Genomic DNA, 26,438 nt, shown 5'->3' with positions numbered 1-26,438 from the left:
TGTCCGGTATGGGGTAGATACAGCATTGCTCTGCTTCCTGTAATGATGGCAGACCACCATTCAGCACACTAGGTGTATTATAAACTCTTTCTGGCCAAACCACAGGAGCACGAGAAAAACACAAGGGAGTGGAGCCAGACAACTGAAGGGTAATAGAAAGAGAGGGTCTTTGATCTACAACAGACTGTGCTAATTTGCATCGACCAGGAGGAAGACTAATCTTTACCCGTAACACACAAAACTAATATGCAATCTAAAGACATACCCACCTACAAAGAAGCTTTACTTGCCAAACTAATAATATATGTAGCTGACGAGTCTTGTATTTCTGAAATCAACCATCCCAAAATACCACACACACACCGGGAAGTGCTTTATCAACCATGTTAGCTCCTCAGGAAACGCACTCATGGGATACAGACAAAGATAAACCCGGCCCAGAGACACTAACCAAGAAAGAAAAATCATACCCATGCAGCAAGAGCTTTAGTTTTTCATCGCTACTAAAGAACCATCATCAAACACACACAGGAGAAGCAACGTGCAATTGCAATGAATGTGCTAAGAACTTCAGTCAGTTATCACAGCTCCAAAGACATCAGCGAACACACACTGGGGAAAAACTGCACCATTGCACTGAATGTGTGAAGAAATTCAGTCAGTTATTAGACCTCCAAGTACATAAACAAACACACACGGGGGGAAAACCATACAAGTGCAGTGAATGTGGAAGTAGTTTTAGTGATTCCTCAACACTCAGGAGTCATCAGCGAACACACACTGGGGAAAAACCATTCCAGTGCATTGAATGTATGAAGAGCTTTAGTCAGTTATCAACTCTCCAATCACATCAGCGAACACACACAGGGGAAAAACCATTCCAGTGCAGTGAATGTATGAAGAGCTTTAGTCAGTTATCAACTCTCCAATCACATCAGCGAACACACACAGGGGAAAAACCATTCCAGTGCAGTGAATGTATGAAGAGCTTCAGTCTGTTATCACATCTCCAATCACATCAGCGAACACATACTGGGGAAAAACCATACCATTGCAATGAATGTGGAAGTAGTTTTAGTCATTCCTCAACACTCGGGAGTCATAAGCGAACACACACAGGGGAAAAGCCATTCCAGTGCAGTGAATGTGTAAAGAGCTTCAGTCGGTCATCAGACCTACAAAAACATAATCGAACACACACTGGGATAAAACCATTCCAGTGCATTAAGTGTATGAAGAGCTTTAGTCGGTTATCAACTCTCCAATCACATCAGCGAACACATACTGGGTAAAAACCATTTCAGTGCAGTGAATGTGGAAGCAGTTTTAGTCATTCCTCAACTCTCAGGGGTCATCAGCGAACCCACACAGGGGGAAAAGCATTCCAGTGCAGTGAATGTATGAAGAAATTCAGTCAGTTATCAACCCTCCGGAACCACCAGCAAACACACACGGAAATAACCATACCATTGCACTGAATGTGTGAAGAGCTTCAGTGGGTTGGCAACCCTCCGGAGCCACCAGAGAACACACACGGGGGAAAAACCCTCACCACCCAGCCAGTGAGGAACAGCAACAAGACTGCTCTTCAGCACACCAATCCTTATACATAACACACTACAGGGGTTTGCTCCAGGGTCAAACTCACTTTACTTTCACGTTAACAGCAACAAGTTCTAAACTGGAGAATCTAAATTTAGGAACAAGGGGTTTATACTTCCATTAGTGGCATAATACATTAGAAACCCAATACTTTATAGATCTGTATTAATGATACATATCCAAACACCACCTATGTATGGACATCCAAGAGCCTTTAAAAACCACACTACAGAGGTGTGTACCAGGATTTACTTTAACATTAACAGGAACTAAATTATGATACAGCAAGAACAATCATGATGCTATGGAATGTACACAATGATGACTAGATGTTACATGTTAATAAGAAATTTATGTTTTTAGACGTAATAAAACAACAAATGTATTTAAATTCATGGTATTTGACTGCTGAGTGTATATAAGGCGATCTTAGATGTGATTTATTCCCTAAACTTTAAAGATAATTTGTGATGTCAGCAAGGAGCCTAGTTTATTTGGTAATAGAGGGGTCAAATCTCGATAGCATGACTGCTTTCAGCTGGGAGTCTGTTGCAGGTGGTATCAGAGGGGACTTTTCTCGCCAGTATGCCTTCTCTCAGAGTGAGAAGCGGTTCTTTGCTTGAGATGGTACTACCTCTCCTTCTGTGTTAATGAAGAGAGAAGTGCTACCAGTAATACTGAGATCTGGGATTCACAGCTGTTTTGGGAACTTAATTCAGTCTTTTTTACCCAATCAATACCTGATTTATTTAGGAAAGCTAAAATATGTCTGTGCCTTGGCAGTCCTCTTGTTAATAATCCATAAAAATACCACAGGGATTTAAACATGAATTTGGCAAATACAAAATTGTCTTTTTTTTGTTAAGGTTCTTATATAGCACTGCTTTATCTACTAATGCCTGAGTTTTCTTCGAGCCCTTCGAGAAGTTTTCCATCGACAGACTCAATGGGATTTCCGATGAAAGGCTGACAATCTGTCCAACTCTAAACAAGGATGGTGGGTGGACCGTTGGTTTGGCTGGTGTAACGCTTTGTTGCATTTTTGATAGTGCCCTAAATCCAACCCGCCTTTCTTTAGTGATTTTTCTATTTTGAGTTACATTTGAAGACTGTTCCGCTCATTTATAGTTTGACAGGGGTCCACGGTCTGCCAGAGGAACAGGCTTAACAACCTCCACTACCCCGTTGGACTACCATCCACCATATTTAGCGATCTCCACCAATCTGGCTTTCCCTGTGTCTTCAGAGGAGCAACAGGAGCTCCTCTAAAAGCACCTAAAGTTTGCTGAGTGGCTGCCATTTTCACACGGGTGCACAACAGACTTTTTAGTTTTACTCCTAAAGTGAGAGTTTGCTTTTTGTAAAACCAATAAATCATGTACTTGATACACTGAGAGCTTTCTACAAGGGAGTCTAGGTCATTTTTCATATATTTTTTCTGTTTGAGACAGCCAGTCTTTTCATGGTGTTCCTGAAGAGAAACAAGCAGGTCAGAATGCCCACCATAAGTAGGGCAGACAGTTTGATGTACGTACACCAACGGCCCCAGGTATGTCAGTCATTGTTGTGAGGGTTCCTGAGGTTCTGACCTCTGTTCAAACAGAGGGGAACATTCATAGCTTCTTCTCACCGACCTCCAAAATTCTCCAATTTATTTTTATAATCCTTTTAATACAATTTGCTGATGGATTATACATGAGAGCCACGGCCATGCTTACTTCTCTTACTCATGCATAAGGGATCAGGAGGTTGTCTCTATGATTCTTGGCCTCTTCTTCGCCTGCTTTAGTCCTTCTGGGATAACCTCTTCCCCCAATTTATCCTTCAAGGGTTCCTGTTGTTTTTTAAAGAGCCTTATTTGAACAGTTTCTCCAAATTTGTAAAACTGTCGAAAGTGGAGATTCTTCCTTACAGACCTTGATTGGAAGCTTGCAGCATTGTGTCAGGTGTTGTGTAAAACCAGTGTGACGTTCTCCAAGGCTGTGCTGTGAACCAAATGTTGTGTAAAAGCAGTGTGCCACCCTATGAGGCTGTGCTGTTCAATCAGATGATGTGTAAAAGTAGTGTGCAGCTCTCTTTGGTTGCAAAAGGACATAAGTAACGCCATTGTGTCTCCAAACACTCACTGCTTAAAGCTACATCAGTGTCCTCCTTCCACCTGGGATCCTATCTGTTTCTGACCATCATTAGGAGATGCAGAAGCTACAGAAAGAAGGGCATGAGGATTCACTCATAATGTGTTGTTATTATAATGTTACAGATCACAATGGCAAGTTACAATTCTGTCAAACTGACACGCTCAATTAAACGCTGTGGCACTGTCACTATTGTTGCAACTATATTAAGCTACCTAGCGTCTTCATGTAAGTCTTACAGAATGGTGAACACACATAGATCGACCATTGTATACTCCACACTTTATTGATGAGAAACCTATTGGGAAGCATACAGTAATTTGACTATTAAAAAATGAATAAGGTTAAGTAGACCTCCTTTACCAAAATATCAAATGTTATGATGTGGTAACATAGTCTTTCTTGAGTTAAATCCCTGGCTTGAGAATCCTGGTCTCTCGCCGATGGGTCTGTCAGCAAAACTGACCATGAGTTTGTGTTTCAGACAGCAATCCTTTGGATGTTTTGGCTAGGCAGTGATCTCCTGGAATTCTGTTCGCAATTTCCAGCTGTACAAAACGTTTTTTAACAACAGTGGATTATCCTGCCTTTCCTGAGCCACCAAATCTCTGTGTAGCTAGATGTCTTAAAGAGCAGTAAGCTGGAACATCGGGTCTCTGAGTGCTTGATTCTCAAATTCGTATTTACTTTAGGAAACCTCATTGTCCTCTATCCTCTGCTACTCTTTCCCGATGGGTTACGTGGTCCATGAAACAATCTAGAATTGATAGAACCTGTTTCATGAGGTCATTCCTCTAGGCCTGCCATGACTTCCTAAACTTTTCCAATAAAAGAACATTGTGAGAGCAGCAAATTGATTTTGGCTTCCACTTTCAAAACTTTCCATTACAAACCAATTGTTCATGCTTGTTCCTTTAAGCAGTTTTAAAATCGCATGATGGTAGTCTCCAGTCTTACAAGAAAATCCAGGTGTTCCCAGTGTCTATGATGGAAAGTCCTAATTTAATTAAATGCACTTAGTCGACTATCTTTAATTTTGTGGATAGCAGTTTTATTCTGTTTAATATGTATAGTCCCTCCCTAATTTGTTCTCTGATGCACTGATCTTTAACCTGTGGTCCAAGGACCCCTGGGGCTCTGCGAGGCCTACTCAAGGAGTCTGCAAATGTTTTTACAAAATTAAATAATAATAAAATGAATAAAGGATGTACGAATGAAGAAGCAAAACTGAAAATTGTGAACCTTTTTCAATATTTGATTATGAATTAAACAAAAGTTGACTGCTCCTCTACAGCAATTACTTTAAGGTAGTGGTGGATGCAGGTCTCAGCAGTCTCCTTACAATTATGGAAGCTGGCCCTGGTATTGGAACCAGTGCCACATCCCTCGGAACAGGTTGCATTGGACAGGTAATGTAGGTGTCCTCCGAGCCAGCTTCCATGACTATGACTGGCTCTTCCTCCTCATCTCCATCCATTATTCTAAGGCTTTCAGGAACTTTATTTTTCCCTTGTCTCTCATGGCGGGTCTTGGACCCAGCCAGGGTCCAATCAGACCCGATCATCAGACGGGGAGGTGAGGGGGGGTTGGAATTTGGAGAAGATGATGGAGTAACTTTTCTTTTTTTTTGGCTGGAGATCAGAAATCTAATGGTTCAAGAAGAGGTACATCATGCTCATCAGGAAGCTCAACCTCCTGTTCTCCTCGTACTTCAGAAAGATGTCTAGCTGGCTGCCTCTCCTGTTGTTCCCTTTGCTCAGTTTCCTGCGGCGACTGGGTACTAGTTTACAGCGGAAACCGATCCAATTCAGACACACTGCTTGTCGCCATGATGGCAGTGGCTGCCTCGCTGGGAGACCTGGCCTTGGGCTTAGGATCGGGTGGTGGCATTGATCCAGCGAGGGAGCAGCTAGGTGCCGAGAGGGTGCAGAGTGTTGCGGGCGGTGTGCCATTGTCGCTCCCACCCCCCTCCTGAGTTCTATGGGGCGTGGCTCATTCTCTTTACAAACTTCTAGGTTCCTCGCAATAGAGGTAAATCCCCAAACTTACAAGTTTGTTTTTTCCTTTTTCTTTTTTGCACCATTTTACACATAGTGCTATTTTTAACTTTCACGACCATTGGCAGGGCGGGCCTTAGCGCGCCCCTCCTGTCATTGGGACACTCGCAAACTGGTCCTGAAGAAAGCCCTGTAAAGTCACACATATCACGGGCAGAAACATGTTGACCTCCTTCTTAGGGTAACACCAGTATATTTTATTTGGTTAGTTTTCCCTACACATAATAAGTTTTTAACATGTCAGGTTGACCAACCAATAAATGATTTTTTGGTACAACCTCTGACATTTTTAACCTTACTATAATTTTTCACTCTTCATCCTCACAAGAAACTTGCTCCGCAGTCTCCTGGCGTCGCAGCACACCGGGGAGGTACTCGATCTCTCCCGGTGGACCCGATGATGAAGCATGTCACCACTAGGGTGAGTGAGGGTTTCCTGAAAAATTTTTGTATTTTTCCGTGAAATTGGTCTTATCATCTGACCACTTACAACTGGCCTCAGACTTCACGTGCGACAACCACTTTGTACCCCTCCCTTACGGACACTCTTTCTTTGATTACTTGTGATATTAACTGGGGACCAAGAGTGCCCTGCAACCCTTTCTCTCTTTTTGTTGATATATTGATGTAGGAGTGCCACACCACGTTTCCTAAAAAGGTGTTTGTCGTCATGCCAGTGGTGGCAAAGGCAATGTGGTTTTTTTCTCTTCCGCCTGGGCCCCTTTTTAGGCAGCACCTTTCTTTGGGCCTGTCTTCAAGCTCTGTCAGTTTGCACTTTGCTGCACAAGCAGAAGAGAGAATGACTCGCATGTTGCGTTCAAGTCAATTTGTGCTGTAGGTAAAGTGGCTGTTATCTGTTGCGCACCAGGCTAAAAGCAAGAAAAACATTTAGTGCAACTGGGCATTTTTGCAGTTTGATTATTTATAGTACAGACAATATAATTTAGTGAAGTTATCTTCTCAGAAATAATGAACAACAATAGTGTATCCTTTCCATTCGAAAGTCAAACCACACTATCACCATATATAATATTTCAACCAGGATATCAACATACAGATGTAACTGTTTGCTTTATGTGCATCAAAGGGGAGACACCTATGACAGGCAGGGGAGTGCAGGGGAAAATGGAATAATCCTTAAAAAATTAATGCTGGTGTAAGCCTATGGCAGGGAGAGTGTCCAGGGGAAAATGATTAATGACAATCCTTAAAAATGTTATGCTGAATGCCGATGTGTGGCAGGCGCCTATGGCTAGCCGGGTGTAGAGGGAAAATGTCAAACATGAAGAAAAAAACTTTTAAATAAAAAGAAAAGGAAATAATTGCTGGTGGACTATGAGAAATCTATTGGGAGGCAAGAAGGTATGGGGGAAACAAATGCATATAATACATTTTATCGAACACTTTTCATAAATAATACATATTCTAGAATGATCCACGTGCATGTTAAACTAAGTGATTTCATGGAAACAAAAGATTTAAAAATAAATAAAAAAAGAATGGCAGAGCCTTCTTCTATCAATCGCCATAGAAAAGGGCTTTGAAAACTGGATATAACACACAAGTTGGCTATACAAACTGGCTGCTAGCCACTTGGTCGAAAATCAACTACAAGCATGGTGGACACAACAAAGAACACTTGCAGGCCTATGGCAAAGGCGCACTGGCCGGCTGCCCTGTAGCAAAGGCTCATTAGCTTCAAATGAAAGATGGCTCAGGAATTTTAGGTGGAAATCTTTATTCAGCAGGTTAACAGCGGTAAGTCCAGTTGGAGAAATGACAACCGTCGTTCACACCCACATAGATCTCCCCTCTCTTCCAAAGGAAAGATGCACCCATGCACCCTCCCACAATGCCAACCTCATTATCTAAAATGTGGACACGAGCGCGAACAGCAGTTTCATACACGGGTCAACCGTAAACCATTACAAACGGTGCACCGAGGAGCATGAGCACAACATAGGAAGGCCGCGCTTGTGTATACAACATACACAAAATGGCAAACGGTCACATAGTCAAACAACAACTACAAGCAAGGAGGCATGGACAACAAAGAACGCATGTAGGCCTATGGCAAAAGCACACAGCTGGCTACACAAAATGGCCACCGGCCTTATGATCAAATAACTAGGCCTGGGCAGTGAACTTCGCTCCGTTCAGGGAGTTTGACAAGTTTTATGCACTCCACGGAGCTCACGGAGTGCAGAAAACTCCGCTTCGCGATGTGCAGCTGAGTTTTTGTCCCGTTGCGAACGGTACGTTCGCGATCGCGTACAGTAAGTTCGCGAGCGTGAGTTGCCGCTCGGGTAGAATTTCTACCCGAGCGGATGAATACAGCACAAACTGAAGTTCGCACTGCACTCTGCCACTCGCAGAGTTTTTTGTAACTTCGCAGAGTTCTGCGAACTACTCCCAGACCTAACAACAACAAGCAAGAAGGCATGGTGGACACACCAAAGGACACATGCTGGCCTATGGCAAAAGAACACTGGCTGCACAAAATGGCCACATGGTCAAACAACAACTGCAAGCAAGGAGGCATGAACAGCAAAGAACGCATGCAGGCCTACGCCAACAGCATACTGGCTGGCTATACAAAATGGTTGCCAGGCACATAGTCAAATAACAACTACAAGCAAGGAGGCATGGTGGATAGAACATATCTAGACCTATGGCAAAAGCACATTGGTTGACTGCACAAAATAGCCACCGGCCACATGGTTAAACAACAACTAAAGGCAAGTAGGCATGATGGAGAGCACATGCAGACCTATGACAAAAGCACACTGGCAGGCTGCACAAAATAGCTACAGGTCACATGGTCAAACAACAACTACAATCAAGGAGGAGCGGTGGACACAACAAAGAACACATTGAGGCCTATGGCCAAAGTACTGGCTGGCTACAAAAAAGGGCCCCCAGCACATGATCAAACAACAACTACAAGCAAGGAGGCATGGTGTACACAACAAAGAACACATGCATGCCTATGGCAAAAGCACACTGGCTGGCTTCAAAAAATGGTCACCGGCCACACAGCATGGAGAACAAAGACAAATGGTGGCCTATAGCAAACACACACACACCCACCCACTGGCCAGACAAAGACATTATGGTGACACAGCGTTAATTCAGCAATGCCAAAAATCAAGATTAAATGAGCTATAACATTTTTACAACAACACACATCTTCCCAAGGCATCAAATAGTATTACCCCACCAAAATACACTCTTTGCAGAACAAAACGTGAAATACATTAAAAAAGCAAAGTAAACCCCACATTTTTAATTTAATCCAATGACCTCTCCGGGCTAAATGATATTTAGTAACATAGACCACAGAAACCGTTGTTTCATATACCCAATGAATTGTACTGGTGGGATGGCCCGTGGTCAGACTAGGCCACATAGTATAATTAATTAATTAATAGTGCAAATGTAAGTAACATGGAGAAAGTATACTTATCTATGTAACCTTTCTGCCTACAAAGGATAAAAATGAGATGCCCAAAACATAACTAGACTCCTACTGCAACTCCAAGTGACCCACCATAACCACAGTCAAATTTAAAAAATGAATAAAAGTACAACTAAATACTGGTGCATGCCGTCTATCACTCAAACAACACCTCATACTAACGTTTTTGGACTTATTTGTGATATCACAAATCAAAGTCCTTCATAATCCAATGATATATATGCACAAGAAATTGCAGACAACGAGAGTGATCCTTCACCTCAAAATCCAAATGAAAAGTGACCAGGAGATGGACAAATTACTGCTGTACAGGAAGTTGGAGTCTCTAGGGCACTTCACTTTTCGCACTAAAAACCAACCTGAACTGTCCATTGGAGTAGAGTAGTCACTAAAAACATATTTTTTAGTTGATTTAGCTACTTCTAGAGAATAGAATCTGCTTGAGAAGCAGCAGCAGGCACTCACCAGCATCACAAAAGTGGCACCGGTAGGCTCTGTGGCAAGCGGAAGCCGCACCAGCACCCAGCAAATCTCATTGCACTTGCCAGCGCACTCCAACACAAGTATTGTACATGCAAACGGAATTATAATTCTGCTACTCGCCGAATGGTGGAATCTACTGGTAACACGTTACAAGGAGTTTCTGATTTCCACTAACTCCGCTAGTGGAATTATAATTCTTCCTGGGCATACTCCTATCCCCACTGTTGACTGAGGAATGGAGCCCTCCCCAGCACATCTAGAGGAGCACTGACAGACTTGGAGAATTGCAGAGTAATTTGCCGAGAGATGTTAATACAGTGCTCTCACTCGCACTCGCCTCCACGGACTACATCCTCCTCGGGCCCCTGAACTTCCACCTCGAGAACAACAAGGACGCTAACTCCGCCACCCTGATCAACAACCTCGCCAACCTCGGCCTCGGACAACTCGTCACCGCACCCACGCCGCCGGCCACACGCTGGACCCTGTCTTCTCCACAAGCACCCACGTTGCCTTCGACCAAACCACCAAACTCCATTGCACCGACCACCACTGCATCCATTTCACCTTCAAGAAACCAACCACGCACCACCGCACCCAAAAGCTGCCTCGCTGCTGCTGGGGCAAAGTCACCGAAGACCAGCTGATTACCACCCTCACCCAGAACCCACCCACTGAACCCACCAACCCAGACACCGCAGCCCGCAACCTCAGACAGTGGATCGACGACTGCACCAACACCCTCGCCCCGCTCAAGAAACCCTCCAACAGCCACGCCAGCAAGAGAGCCACCTGGTTCACCGACTAACTCGAGACCTCCAAACGCGCATGAGGAAACTGGAGAAAATATGGCTCCACGAATGCACACTGGACAATCACGCAGCCCACAAGGACGCCACTCGCAGACATCACCACCTCATCAGACTAGCCAAGAGATCCTCCTTCAAAGACCGCCTGGATAACAACGCATACGACAGCAAAGAGCTCTTCAGCATCGTAAAGGAACCTTCCAACCTCAGCGCCAACACCAACGACTTCTTCCATCGCAAGATCGCTGACATCCACGACAGCTTCAACACCACAACCGCCCCGACTACGCCAGACTCCACCTCCCCTGCCTCCCAGGTGAACACCACCAGCGCCATCCGCCTGACCTCCTGGTCCAACGTCAACGACGACGAGGCACGCAAGGTCATGAACTCCATCCACTCAGGGTCTCTGTCAGACCCGTGCCCACACCACGTATTCAACAAAGCAGACGAAGACATCGCACCCCAACCACGGAAGGTCATCAACATATCCTTCGAAACAGGGACATTCCTGGAAAGATGGACAGATATCAACGCTCTCCTCAAGAAGCCCAAGGCGGACCCCAAAGACCTCAAGAACTTCCGGCCCATCTCCTTGCTCCTGTTCCCGGCAAATGGCATCGAAAAAATTGTCAACAAGCAACTGGCCCGCCACATGGAAGACAACAACATCCTGGACCCATCCCAATCCGGATTCAGACGAAGCCACAGCACCGAGACAGCCCTCATCGCTGACACAGACTACATCAGGGGCCAACTAGACCACGGCGAAACATCAGCCCTCATCCTCCTGGACCTGTCGCCCGCTTTCGACACGGTCTGCCATCGCACTCTAAAGACACGCCTCCTAGAAACCGGAATCCAAGAGAAGGCCCTTGACTAGACCACATCCTTCCTCTCCGGCAGAACCCAGAGCGTCCGCTTCCCACCCTTCCAATCCGAAGCCACCGTCATCATCTGCGGCGTCCCCCAGGACTCATCCCTCAGCCCGACTCTGTTCAACATCTACATGGCCCCCCTCGCACAAGTGGCCCGCCATCACGACCTCAACATCATCTCCTACGCCAACGACACACAGCTCATCCTCTCCCCCACAAAGGACCCACACACCGCCAAAACCAACCTTCATAAGGGAATGAAGGCCGTCGCTGACTGGCTGAAGAGCAGCCGTCTGAAGCTGAACTCGGACAAGACGGAGGTACTCCTCCTCGGACCCACCCCCTCAACCTGGGATGACTCCTGGTGGCCGACCACACTGGGAACAGCACCAACACCCAATGAAACATGCACGCAACCTAGGAGTCATCCTCGACTCCTCCCTCTCCATGTCTAAGCAGGTCTACGCCGTCTCCTCCTCCTGCTACAGCACCCTCCGCATGCTCCGCAGGATCTACAAGTGGATCCTGACCGAAACATGAAAAACGGTTACACAGGCCCTCGTCAGCAGCAGACTGGACTACGGCAACGCACCTACGCAGGAATCCCAGCCAAACATCTTCGACTACAATGCATCCAAAACTCCTCCGCCCGACTGATCGTCAACGCCCCCCGCCGCATCCACATCACCCCCCACCTGAGAGACCTACACTGGCTCCCCATCGACAAGAGGATCAAATTCAAGCTCCTCACCCACGCACACAAAGCACTCCACAACGCCGGACCAGCCTACCTGAACAGCAGACTCAGCCTCTACACCCCCACCCACCAGCTTCGCTCCGACAGCATCGCACTCGCCAATGTTCCCCGCATCAAATGAATGACCTCCGGCGGCAGAACCTTCTCCTACCTCGCCGCCAAGACACCCTCCCTACCCACATACGACAGACCCAAGACCTACTCGCCTTCAGAAGACTCCTCAAGACCTGGCTCTTCGAGCAGTAGCAGCACCCTCCCTCCCCTCAGCGCCTTAGGACCCTCATGGGTAAGTAGGGCACTCTACAAGTACTCTGATTGATTGATTGATTGTAAGGGAGATACAGACAAGAGAAGAAGAAAAAGTAAGAAGGCCGTCTAGGAACACAGCCAGAGGAGAATGCAGTGAGACATGTGCATTCCACATCTCCAATGTGCTGTGTCATGTTGTCTGTGATGCAACAAAGGAAGAATGAGACATACCTCTGTTTATGGCGCTTGAGCCTAGTGTGTCAGTCAGTGCATAATGTAACAAACCTGCCTCTGACTCTCAGCTCAATGGCTGCTGTAAGGAGGCGTGTTATAACTTGTATCCTCATTATGCGTCCTTTCCCTCAGTTACCTGTTCCCTGCTGCTCAGCTAGTATGGATGTGGTATGTGTGGAATGTTGGAATGCTTCATGAGGTAGTGGAATGCATGAGTGCCTCTTGTGGGTAACAGAGAGACAGTTGGAGTGTTTGGGCTGAGCAGCAACGATGCTGCTCCCGGTGGGGCTGAACTTCTTATCTTACTTACTGTTAGACCTGGTACCATTTAGGCATGGGCGGAAAATCCGTTTCGCTCGCGGATTTTGCGGATTTTCGGTAAATTCGCAATCCGCGAGATTCGCGAATCTCCCGCAAAATCCGCAAATACGCGAGCAGCGGATTTTGCTCGCACTGCTCGCACTGTTCGCGTGAGTTCGCGGCTTCCCAGTACAACTTCGCGCCCCGCGAATAAGTGCAAAATTGCAGAAATACGATCTTAGCAAAACTGAAACTACTTACCAGGTTCAAAAGTTCAGGCTCATCATTAGTAGCCATTTCCTGTAGTGCTTCCTGAGGGGCCCCTCCAGAGTTCAGTTGCCAGTTGCAACTATTATGTGACCCTGCTCTGAACCTCAGAATAGTTACACATATGCCACAAAGGTCCTGAATTACAGCTAAGGGAGACAAGCAGGAGCCAGGCTGGAAGTTCAAATCCATTAATCAGCCCCTAATTCATTATTGTCAGTTGGGGCAGGGCAGGTGTTGTAACTAATTTTGCAACAATGAAAGCACTTAGCAAGTGCAAAAGATCACTAATCAGGAAGCACTAAGGAAGCAGGTGCCAGCTAAAAAAATATTCTGTGACACATTAATCAGCCCCAAATTAATTCAGGTCACTTGAGGCAGGGAAGGTGTGCTTGCGTTGCCACAATAATGTACACTGACTGGACAACCAGAGGGTGCTGTGATGAAACAGAGGGTGGCATGGGTGGGCCAGAGGGTGGCATGAGTAGTCAGAGAGTGGCAGTGGTGACAGAGAGTGGCAGTGATGAAGAAGAGTGTCCCAAACAGGCTGGACACGTAGAAACAACAAGTTCGCGAAACTTGCGACCCGACAGGTAAGTTCGCAATTTGCGAAAGTGTACAAAACCCTCGCGAACTGGCAGAAACCCGCGCAAACACACAAAAAAAAAATCCGCAAATTCGCGAGAATTCGCGGATTTTGCGGATTGCGAGTTCGCAAATCCGCAAAATTCGCGAACGCGAGATTCGCAAAATTCGCCCATGCTTAGTACCATTGGTGTGAGCCTCACTTCTAGTTTTTTACTGATGGCCTCCTCTGTTTTTGATATTTTTGCTGGTTAGATGCTTTTGGCACTGTACTACTGCTATTCGGTGCCACAGTGCAAGTACTCCCTGTGTTAAATTGTTGTGCTAATTAGTGACTCCATGAATGGTTTATTTGATTTACTTGTCAGACCCTAGTACAGTGCACCGTGTGTGCCCAGGGCTTGTAAATCAAATGTTGCTGGTGGGTTTGCCGCACTTGTTTTGCCACCAACAGAAGCAGCTTGTAAAGTGTGTCTCAGGTCTGCCATTGCAGAGCCTATGTGCAGTCTGTGACTGCCATGTCTACTTGGCAAGTGCACCCACTAGCCAGTCCCTAAACCTTCCCGTTCTTCATGTCAGTCACCCCTAAGGTTGGCCCAAGGGCAGGGTGCATTGTAGGTATAAGGTAGGACATGCCCTGGTGTGTGTGGCATGTCCAAATAGTGAATTACAGCCATTGTCGTTTTTCACTATTGCAATGTTACCTGATCCCCATAGTCCAGAATGGGCAGTTTGATTATTACATCGTATAATCCTAACTGACTCGGGGAACTAGGTAGAAGTTTGAATTTAGTATGCCTGAACTCAGAAAGAAAAAATACATCTTTTAGTGAAGTTGGTTTTAACATTCTGTGTTTGAAAATACTCCTTTTTAGAAATTAGTTATTTTCTTGCCTAACTATCCAAGCCTGCCTCTGCTAGGTTGTGTATTCCTTGTCTGGAGTTTGAGTGACAGGGGCTGGGGGATTCCAGGAGACAGGGTGAGTCAGCACAGTGCTGAATAGAGAAATCTGCATCTAGATGGGTGGGAGGAGTTGCACTTGGGACCTCAACAGGGCTGTGCCTTCCCTCCACAATGCTGGCTCTACCTGCTGTGGTGTGTCTGATGTCCCTGGCATACACTGTGAAAGGAAAGCAGGTGTCTTGTCAACAAAGTGCTCCAGGACTGACCAGAACTGGTTTGGACTAGGCAGATGCCTCTCTGCCTTCAGAGAACTAAGAAAATTTGAGTATAAATATAAACAAATAAATAAATAAATCTAGTATTTGTAAAGCGTACAGCTACCCGAAGGTATCCCGGCCCTAGAGGCCATCAAGAAGATTAAGCGAGCTATTGCCCAAGTCACATGGTGCTTTACTGACCTGCCGCCAGTGCCAGGGATCGAACTGTGAGCCCGTGTCCGATGTCAGTCACCTTGGCTGCAGCACCACACCTCTTCCATATGGGGACCCAGACCCCAAGACTTTAGATCACTTCTGGGAACAAGACAAACCATTTGCCTAGGAGAAGAACCAAGGAAGCTGCAGGAGTTTGGACTGCCATCCTGCCAGTGTGCTGTTTGCTGGGTTGGCCTTCAGTGGTCTCTTCATTGTCAAGGAAAGGAGAAGGAACTTTTAAAGAACTTTCATCATCTTGCAGATATAACTCCAAGGGCTTGATTTGAGCTTGCCTCTTGACTTAAGACTCAGGGATACCAGACTTCACCCCCTTCTGTTTGCCTGCATCTGGAACTTGCTGTTCTAGTGCTATAGAAGGACTCTGCAATACCGACACCGGCGAGCGACATTGGATTCTGCACCTAAGCTGCGAGCGCTGCTCCGACTTGCAACATGGACCCGACGCCGGCTGCTGTGCCACATCGATGCCATTGAACAACATTGTAAGCCTGCCATACCTGTGAACGCTGCTCCAACTTGCGACGCCGGCCCAATGCCTGCTGCTCCGAAGCTGATATCATCGCGGAGCCGATCGTCAACGTGGGTGGTCAAGAATCCATCAACAGCGTGACATCGTACGGAACTGTGGTTTCAGCGCCATTGTGACGACACCTCCTCTCCAGTCAGGAACTGACACCTCCCCTGCCTGCGCAAGCATCCAGTTCCCGACGCATCATCTCCCCCCAAAGCAAAGAACCGACAAAGCAACGTTCCAACGACATCGCTTCTCCCCAACGCTGTGAGCTGTCTTTGTTTCCACTTTTACAAGGTACTGTTCTTTTTGGGTCTGTTTTGACTCCGTGCCCAACGCCGCGCACCTCCCGGTCGGCTCCGTAGTTTGGGATTTCTTTGATCTTGACGTCGTGATAACTCCCGTTGGAGTTATCTGTTGCTAAAGACTATTTTTAAGTGAATAACCTATTTTTGAACCATTTCGGCTATCCTGAACAATTCTTATTGATTACAGAATTGTGGATTTTTGTCGTTTATGGTCGTATGATAAGTCTATATAAAGTATACTTATTTTTATAAAAACTGTGTAGTGTCCATCTGTAGTGTTTTCACTGCATTACTGTATGTATTCACAAATGCTTAACACACTGCCTCTGAGATAAGCCTGTCTTCTCGTGCCAAGCTACCAAGGGGGTGAGAAGCGATTTTCCAGTAGTGTAATCCCCTTTACCTGACTTGGAAGCAAGGGCCCTATTTGGTCAAAGGTGTGTACCTTTGCCAACTTGAGACCCCCAGTTCTAACACTTACCATCTTGATTATCCGGAAACTAAGCGTAATAATCCATGTACGTATAACCTACTTCATGGCTACATTTGGACTTCCTTTGGATTGTATTAATGGCGATAATCGGAAAAGGACCTACTGTGAGAAAAACGTCACTTCTAATACTTAAGAGGAGCCATGTTTGCTGCAACACGGGGGTGAGACATTAGAAGTACTTTTAAGAGAACCTATTTTAAGCCTGCTGAGAGAAAATGTGTCTGGGAGCCCCACCAGTGTCAGTTTCCATCAGATGGCCTCATCCTAGGACATTAGAACAAGCTCTGCAGAGGTAACGTGACTTTGGAACCAACTTAAACTTTTTCTGGCTGTACTGATGCGGAGTGAGCCAACGGTTCCTTGCTGTGAATACTTCAAAAGTGAAGGGGATCCAGGAATTACGTCAAATGACTTAAGACTCAGGGATACCAGACTTCACCCCCTTCTGTTTGCCTGCATCTGGAACTTGCTGTTCTAGTGCTATAGAAGGACTCTGCAATACCGACACCGGCGAGCGACATTGGATTCTGCACCTAAGCTGCGAGCGCTGCTCCGACTTGCAACATGGACCCGACGCCGGCTGCTGTGCCACATCGATGCCATTGAACAACATTGTAAGCCTGCCATACCTGTGAACGCTGCTCCAACTTGCGACGCCGGCCCAATGCCTGCTGCTCCGAAGCTGATATCATCGCGGAGCCGATCGTCAACGTGGGTGGTCAAGAATCCATCAACAGCGTGACATCGTACGGAACTGTGGTTTCAGCGCCATTGTGACGACACCTCCTCTCCAGTCAGGAACTGACACCTCCCCTGCCTGCGCAAGCATCCAGTTCCCGACGCATCATCTCCCCCCAAAGCAAAGAACCGACAAAGCAACGTTCCAACGACATCGCTTCTCCCCAACGCTGTGAGCTGTCTTTGTTTCCACTTTTACAAGGTACTGTTCTTTTTGGGTCTGTTTTGACTCCGTGCCCAACGCCGCGCACCTCCCGGTCGGCTCCGTAGTTTGGGATTTCTTTGATCTTGACGTCGTGATAACTCCCGTTGGAGTTATCTGTTGCTAAAGACTATTTTTAAGTGAATAACCTATTTTTGAACCATTTCGGCTATCCTGAACAATTCTTATTGATTACAGAATTGTGGATTTTTGTCGTTTATGGTCGTATGATAAGTCTATATAAAGTATACTTATTTTTATAAAAACTGTGTAGTGTCCATCTGTAGTGTTTTCACTGCATTACTGTATGTATTCACAAATGCTTAACACACTGCCTCTGAGATAAGCCTGTCTTCTCGTGCCAAGCTACCAAGGGGGTGAGAAGCGATTTTCCAGTAGTGTAATCCCCTTTACCTGACTTGGAAGCAAGGGCCCTATTTGGTCAAAGGTGTGTACCTTTGCCAACTTGAGACCCCCAGTTCTAACACTTACCATCTTGATTATCCGGAAACTAAGCGTAATAATCCATGTACGTATAACCTACTTCATGGCTACATTTGGACTTCCTTTGGATTGTATTAATGGCGATAATCGGAAAAGGACCTACTGTGAGAAAAACGTCACTTCTAATACTTAAGAGGAGCCATGTTTGCTGCAACACGGGGGTGAGACATTAGAAGTACTTTTAAGAGAACCTATTTTAAGCCTGCTGAGAGAAAATGTGTCTGGGAGCCCCACCAGTGTCAGTTTCCATCAGATGGCCTCATCCTAGGACATTAGAACAAGCTCTGCAGAGGTAACGTGACTTTGGAACCAACTTAAACTTTTTCTGGCTGTACTGATGCGGAGTGAGCCAACGGTTCCTTGCTGTGAATACTTCAAAAGTGAAGGGGATCCAGGAATTACGTCAAATGTTTAGGGAGAACAGACCACAAGCTTCCGGCAGCCCTCCATTGGCTTAGATGTGTAGTGCTTTAACACGTATTTACAACCCTCTATTGGATTGAATTGGGAGTTTATTTGAAATTGTGCACCAGCATTTTATGGGATTGAACCGTCCTTTTTGTGCCTGTGGTGAGTTTGCAATGCACCTGCTGGCACTGGATTTCGTTTTTCTGCACTTCAATTTGACTGCCGGTAACCTGAAGAGTATTAAAAAGGGGCCAGCACAACCAATGTAAGCACATTGAAAAAGCCTTGAGGACTGGGAACTGCGCTCTACATTTACATTCCCTGGTGAATTTCGGACGTGTCCGCCTCTGTATTAAATTGCTGGCAAGTGTGCGATGCCTGCTCACTGAGGTTGACGTCATAATGGGCTGTCGGTTTGATTATTACTACTGCTATCTCCTCTAGCAAACAACATAGAGCGATGTTTTGGGAACCATTTTGCCTGATTGGGAGGATTTATGCTGTCATGACTGGGCGGCAGTAAATTGAAAGCGGCGTGGTCCCCTGCGGGGTGTCGTGTGCAGAGGTGGCGTGAGGTGGAGAGTTGCTTGCCTTCTCCCTGAACTTTGGTGGATATTGTGCTGCCTCCAACGGACTACACCTCCCACGGTGCATCTCTTCTCACTCACCTGGTGAGACGCGGTGGGAGGCGCTCTGAACGCGCACAAAAGCGTTGTAATCCTTCTAACGGTAGGAGCGGCAGTAAATTGAAAGCGGCGTGGCCCCCTGCGGGGTGTTGTGTGCAGAGGCAGCGTGAGGTGGAGAGTTGCTTGCCTTCTCCCTGAACTTTGGTGGATATTGTGCTGCCTCCAACGGACTACACCTCCCACGGTGCATCTCTTCTCACTCACCTGGTGAGACGCGGTGGGAGGCGCTCTGAACGCGCACAAAAGCGCTGTAATCCTTCTACCGGTGTGGGCGGCAGTAAATTGAAAGCGGCGTGGCCCCCTGCGGGGTGTTGTGTGCAGAGGCAGCGTGAGGTGGAGAGTTGCTTGCCTTCTCCCTGAACTTTGGTGGCTATCGTGCTGCCTCCAACGGACTACACCCCCCACGGTACATCTCTTCTCACTCACCTGGTGAGACGCTGTGTGGGAGGCTCTGAACGCGCACAAAAGCCACTCTTCTACAGCGGCGCGGGAAGCGGCACGGGACGAAGCTGGGGTAAGCCCGGGACCAAGGGCGGGCCTGTTTGTGCCTGTTCGTGATGGGCAGTGACTGGACTGGGCCATAATTTTCCGGTACTTAACATTTTTATCAATCAAAGCTAGGTTTTATGTGGTAGTATTTTATTATAGGTTATCAACTTTGCAGATTAAGGGTGTTCTCACCTCCAAGCGAACAGTTCAAGTTCCTCCTTTACTCTTATTATCAAATCTTACAGTATTGTTACGTTGTTACGTTGAAGGATTAAGATACTCATAAGTCGTAACATGGGTAAAACCAATCCCCCAAGCTCCCACCCAGTGACACGGCAAAAAGCAGCATTATCAGTTCCCGCCCCTAGTGTGAGGGCGATTGATAAAAAGCTACAAAAAGCTATTGGGGTAGTTTCATCGGCCATAGTCAATACAGAAAAACGACTCTCTCTTACACCTGCTATGGCTTCCCCCTTACTACCTTGGAACGTATCAGTACCTATTTCCAACTCGACCGGGAGACCAGACGACCGCACACGTACGCGACGACGACGCCGAACATATGGCATATACCTTATTCTTCTCTTACTCGACTGGATCCTAAACGAATGGATGACTATTAAATCTGCCAACTATACAATTATAAAACCTAGTGCTCAGACACCTACCAAGACGGATGGGACGTGTAACATAAAAATACACTGCACAAAGCCCTGAAGAAGTCCGGTATCGGACGAAACGCGTTGGCTATTTTTATCTGCGAGTGTTTGAATAATAAAAGAAAGAATAAAACGAAGAAAACTGACTTGAAAATTTCTTGGGAGAACAGTTGGATTCTATCTTTGTTACAATACAAATGTTTATTAAGCACTAATATCGTGTTTATTACACAGTTTTTGGTGTGCGAGGTCAATTTGTGAAATTTGATGTACAGAACAAATTTTCATTTGTTCTATGTTGGGATCTAGGGGGTTGTATCCCAGACCATTTGCACCCATATCATAACAAATATTAGGAACTCGACCCTTGGTGCGGCCCCTAAAGCCTCAATCCCCCTTTTTTTGCTGTTGATACCTATTTCCAACTCGCCTGGTTTTACATTAGAGTCTCCTGTAGGTGAGCATCCATGTGCTTCGATTGTACCGGATGTCTGTTCTCCCATTAATCTTGCACCTTCTATAGCTCCCCAGGTGGTTAAAAAGGCACCCCAGTGTCGTTCTAAAATTAGGAAATTGAAACCACATAATAAACCTGCTAAGGCGATTACATCTGCCCTAGATACTCCCCAGACAGGGCCAGGCCCTGCTAACGTCACTCTAGCCCCTCCGGTTTGGGCTACTCATCTACTAATAGACTTCCAAACACAAATGGAGCAGCTTATCAAATCTCATTTTAAAATCTTGGGGCCAGATTCAAAGAACTAACTTAAGACAAAATCCTAAACTTACTACTTTTGGTATTCACAGAAGTTTGGATTTTGTCTTAAGACCGACTTAAGACAGACTTAAGTTAGGATTCTGTCTTAAGTCTGTCTTAAGACAAAATCCTAACTTCTGTGAATACCAAAAGTAGTAAGTTTAGGATTTTGTCTTAAGGTATTTCTGTGAATCATCCCCTTGATGAGCAGAATTGATAAAGTTGTTTCATTGATAAATAACAAGGGTGGGGAGGAGGACAGTTACCTGTCCTTACTGGGAGCAACACCGAGGAGGTGGACCTAGGTAATATTAATCAGGCTAAGCAAGGACTAAGTATAGATAATGGCCCCCAATGTAAAAATCTGGCACCTGGATTGGAACTGATGAATACTCTTAAACTAATTTCTAGTACCACTCCTTCCAGCTCTGTTATTCCCTGTGAACGCCTTTAGATATAGCCACTTCTGCCCCCGAGACCCAAATTTAATTCTACAAGTTAACAGTAGGAACCAGTTAGACCAGGTTTTGGCCCCCTACAAGCCTGTCCCGAAATCTCCTAGCAAGGATATTCAACAAACGTTACCTTGCACCCAGTTACCTCCTGCGGCTTCTAGGTATGTGGTGATATTAACTGGAGTTCCTCTGCTGTCTGGTGACCGAGGTGAGACATTCCCGGAGCTGAAGAATAAAATAATTTTCTGGTTGAATAAAAACAGACCCTTAATGGGTATGGGGCAGGTTGAAATTTTATTTGCTAGAAGAGTCGGCTGTTTGGGGACCAAACCCAAGGATATTGGAGGGGATTGTGTGATTATTAACTTTAGGGATCCTGGAGTGGTTAAACATATTCTTGATTGGGGAGGTCATAGACTATCGGGTACAATCATTCCACTACCTCTGGGGTATTTTCACTCCTGGGAAATAGTCCCTGCTCGGTTTGGACCAACCTACCCCCACTCAGGCATGCAGGCGGTAGAATGCGAATTTGGCTAGCCTTGGTGCTGGTAAGTTCCAATTCTATTAAGGACTCGGAGGCAAGGATTATGCCATTCTTTCATCGCTTTATTCTCTACAGCAGCAAGAAAAATATATAACAACTACTTTTCCCATGAACATTTGGGGGAAAGAATAAAGTCAAACATGAGTCCTATTACAGTGTCCATGTACAGGTGTCTCCCATCATGCTCCACTGTACTTGTCGTCTCCTCTTTCTTCGCGCGAAGCCAGAACATCCGTCCACTCACGCATCCTGTTTAGAATTATCTGCTCCTGCAAAAGAACACACCATCAGAGCCATCCTATATCAATAGAACCTCAGCGGTAACAGGAAGAGCAGTACACCGCAGAGCCATAAGCGCACATTCGAAAAAGAACATAAACGCTTTACTTACATTGCATACGGGGAGGGTACACTTCCATGAAGTCACTGGGGGGGATAATCCTCGCCTCCGAGACCTTAATAGAATTAGAACTTACCAGCACCAAGGCTAGGCAAATTCGCATTCTATGTCGGGACCGGAGGCTTCGGATTATGCCAGTTCAAAGCTTATCGACCACCAATCTGGCCACATCAATAACTGGCTTGAAATAGAACCTCTTAAATGTGGAGTCTGAGGACCAATCGGCCGCGCTCATCAGATCTTCCAACCGAGCCCCAAGGGCAAAAGCTTTAGACGCCCTGGCACCTCGCGTAGATTGCGCTCCAAACTGTTTAGTATCAATCCCCGCCTCCTGCATGATCCAACGCACCCAACGGGCGATCGTCGGTGAAGTCACTGCCTTATACGGTTTACGCAGGGCAATAAGCAACTGCCGCTCACCCAGAGGGCGAGTATACTCTGTCATACCCTCATAAGCACGGAGGCAATGCACTACGCACAGCTTAGGGGAGTCCTGAAAAGCCGGGTACGAAATGACCCTAGTATGCATTTTGGTCCGTCTGCTGACGGTAAAGGAAACTCCTTCAGGAGAAAAAACCCTGGCCGTTATATCCAACGCTCGCACATCCGAGACACGCCTGCAGGACACCAGGCACAACAACATGGCCAACTTAGCCGTCAACTCCTTACGCGTTAAAAACCTGTTCGGTTGCCAGGAAAGGAACAAATTCAGCACCCTGTTCGCATCCCACAGGGCGGAATACCGAGGGTCCGGCGGCAAGGCAAGCCGTATACCCCACAAGAGCCTACAGACTAAGGGGTGTTCGCCAACCGGGGACCCTTGAACCAGGTCGTGCCCCGCAGACACCGCCGACCGGAACGTATTGATCGATCGATAGGCCAGGCCCTGATCAGACAGTTCCGCCAAGAAATTCAAGACACGCCCTACAGGTGCCCCCACAGGATCCAAACCCCGTCGCACACACCAACGGCTCCACCGGAGCCAAGCCGATCTGTAGCGTTTGGTCGTGCTGTCGGCCCAAGCCTTGGAGAGCAAGTCCTCTGCCGATCTCGAAAGGCCAGGCAACGTCCAGCGTCGCCGGAGAGCCTCCACGCCATCAGGCGCAACGAGCCCTCCAGGACTAACCTGTGGGGCGCTCCTTCCGGATTCAGTAGAATGTGGGGAGACTGGGGGAGTAGGATCGGAAAATCCCAAGAAAGTTCCAAAAGAACCGGAAACCACACTTGCGACCTCCACCACGGAGTGATCAGCACTACCTGTGCCGACTGGCGGCGTAACAACGCTAACACCCTCGTTATCATTGAAAACGGTGGAAACGCATAGCCCTGTATTCCCGACCAGTCCTGGAGGAATGCATCCGTCGCCTCCGCCAGAGGGTCGGGCGCCAGCTGAAATACCGCGGGAGCTGGTGGTCCAAGCGGGACGCGAACAGGTCCACCGAAAACGGACCCCAAAGATCCGAGAGCTCCGCAAACAGGGTAGGGTCCAGCTTCCAAACGCTGGCGTCCAGAATATTCCTCGAGTGCCAATCGGCCACCTCGTTCTGACGACCCAGCAAATATTCTGCCGTAACCGACACCTGGTGGTCCAGACAAAAGTGCCAGAAATCCCTGCCCAGGTCCGCTAACATCTTGGACCTGGTACCGCCCAGGTGGTTGATATAACGGACCGCCGACACGTTGTCCATCCTCAGAAGGACGCAGGATTGCACCCTGTCCTTGGTCCAACATTGCACCGCGAAAGAGCCCGCTAGCAACTCCAAGCAGTTGATATGCAAGGACTGTTCGAGAGCAGACCAGGCGCCGCCTGTGGAGAAATCTCCGCACCGCGCCGCGCCCCCCAGCCGGAACAGCTGGCGTCCGACTCTATCACGATATCTGGGGCGGAACCGAAAATCGCACGGCCATTCCAGGCTTCCATGTAGGTAAGCCACCACCGCATTTCGTCCCTCACGTCCTCCAACAAAGGAATCAGTTGAGAGTACGTCAGGCCCCTCCGCAGTTGGTATGCCTTCAAGCGCTGCATGGCGCGGTAATGAAGGGGCCCCGGGAAGATAGCCTGGATCGAAGAGGACAACAGGCCCACTAGTCTCGCCAGGTGGCGCAAGGAAATCATCCGCTTCGCTAGGGTTTGTCTCAACTCGTGTCGGATCCGCGCCATCTTCCTGGCCGGCAGGCTCAAGGAGGCCGCCACCGAGTCTATGGTGAAACCGAGGCATGTAGCGCATTGCATGGGAACCAAGAGAGACTTCTTCTCGTTGATCACGAACCCCAGGCCCTGCAGAAGGTTGACCGCAGACTGCAACTGTGACCGCAGTCTCTCGGGGCACTGATCCATGATCAGCATGTCGTCTAGGTAGACTATCATCCTGACCACCTGAGCTCGCAAGGCCTCCACCACCGGCGGCAACACCTTTGTGAAGCACCACGGTGCTGAGGATAGCCCGAAAGGAAGAGTCGTAAACTCGTAAACCTGGCCGTCCCACCTGAACTGGAGGAAACGCCGATGAGGCGGAAAAATGGGAATCGTTAGATAAGCGTCTTTCAAGTCCAGCCTGACCATCCAGTCGGACTGTCGCAAGACGTCGCGCAGCAGATGTATCCCTTCCATTTTGAAGTGTCGGTACACCAACCACTCGTTGAACTCCTTCAGATTGATCACGGGGCGACTGCCCCCATCTACCTTGTTTACTAAGAAAAGATTGCTTATAAAACCTGAGGGGTGCTCGCAAGCGCAACAAATCGCCCCTTTTTGGAGGAGGGCAGCGACCTCTTCGCTCACCAAAGCCGCATCGCCCTGGGAAAAGGTAATGGGGCGAGGACGCTGTAGCTGACACGGACGGCCATGGAACTCCATTTGGAAGCCCTGAACCGTCTGCAGCACCCAAGCATCGCTGGTAAGGGAGGCCCATGCAGGAAGAAACTGCGCCAAGCGCCCCCCCACTTTCAAACTCGCGGAAGGCAGAACACTCACCTCGGCCACCGCCTTGCTGTTGGCCACGCTGACCACCACGACCTCCAAACTTCTGCCCTCTCGTGGGGTAGAAATTATTGAACTTGGCCCTGTCCTGGTACTGGCCACGTCCGGAGCCTTGACCTCGGTCCGAGCTGGCGCCCCGGCCGAACGAGCGGCCCCTGCCTCGTCCGGCCTTGTCGAAAACCCGGGGCGGGAAAACCTTTTTGATATTGGACTGGGCACGATCCAGGGACGTGAAGGTCGCCACAAACTTCCCCAGTTCTTTGATGAACGGGTCACCAAACAAGCCCCCCTGGGCTACAGCACCCGCCTCCGACGAGGCGAGGTCGCCCAGCTTGGGATCCACCTTGATAAGCAGGGAGCGCCTCCGCTCCGTAGAGAGGGCGCAGTTGGCGTTGCCAAGGAAAATAATGGCCCTCTGGGCCCAGTTGGAAAGAACCTCCGGGGAAATCGCGTCACCCGACACTTTGGCCTCCTCCGCCATATCCAGGATCTTGGTAAGGGGCCCGACAGCATCCAGAAGCTTGTCCTGGCAAGTGCGCCAGGATCTGTCGATACCCTTCCTCGGGTCCTTGACAAATTTCTGTAGGAAGGTCGCCATCTTCGGATCGATGTCCGGGGTCATGGCCACCTTGCCATCCAACGACGGCCGGGGACACTCCGAGCGCAGGCGGCTCCTAGCATCCTTGTCCACCGGCTTCCGTAGCCTATTAGCGACGTACTGGGCCAACTTGTCACACGGGACCCACTCTGAGGAACGGGGATGGACGATATCGTCCGGGTCCAGCATGTCCGACGGACCTGCGGAGGATGAGGGCTGAGAAGGGAGCCACGACCTGGAAGAACAGGCCTCCTCCTCCGAGTCCGGGGATTCGTCGTCATCGCGCTGCGGGTCCGGAGACATCGCAGGTGGAGAAAGCGGCGGAGCCTCCGAAGGAAGAGGAGCCGGAGCTTGTGCGTCCTACAGGGCCTTGAAGGCACTCTTTACCCTGGCAAAAGCCGCCGAATCAACCCCCTCAGTGCAAGGCTTCTTGGGAGGAGGTGGGGTAGGGGACGAATCAGGCCGGGACCG

The 26,438-nt window shown here is 47.8% G+C and overlaps 1 protein-coding gene across 1 annotated transcript; it reads left to right on the top strand.

The window, feature by feature from the left end:
• Nucleotides 1–301: 301 nt before the first annotated feature.
• Nucleotides 302–1,947, top strand: LOC144767314 (uncharacterized). Its single transcript, XM_078650808.1, has one exon. The coding sequence runs from the start codon at nucleotides 384–386 to the stop codon at nucleotides 1,290–1,292; it is 909 nt and encodes a 302-aa protein (XP_078506934.1). The 5' UTR covers nucleotides 302–383; the 3' UTR covers nucleotides 1,293–1,947.
• Nucleotides 1,948–26,438: the final 24,491 nt, after the last annotated feature.

The sequence above is a fragment of the Lissotriton helveticus genome, chromosome 1_1 (genome assembly GCF_964261635.1).
Source record: "Lissotriton helveticus chromosome 1_1, aLisHel1.1, whole genome shotgun sequence".
Classification (NCBI taxonomy): Eukaryota; Metazoa; Chordata; class Amphibia; order Caudata; family Salamandridae; genus Lissotriton; species Lissotriton helveticus.
The sequence above is the reverse complement of the archived record's forward strand: the minus strand, read 5'-3'. Positions and strand labels throughout refer to the sequence as shown.

What these genes read in the sequence shown, in the direction of transcription:
- LOC144767314 (XM_078650808.1), top strand. Translation starts at nt 384, where the DNA reads ATGTTAGCTCCTCAGGAAACGCACTCATGGGATACAGACAAAGATAAA.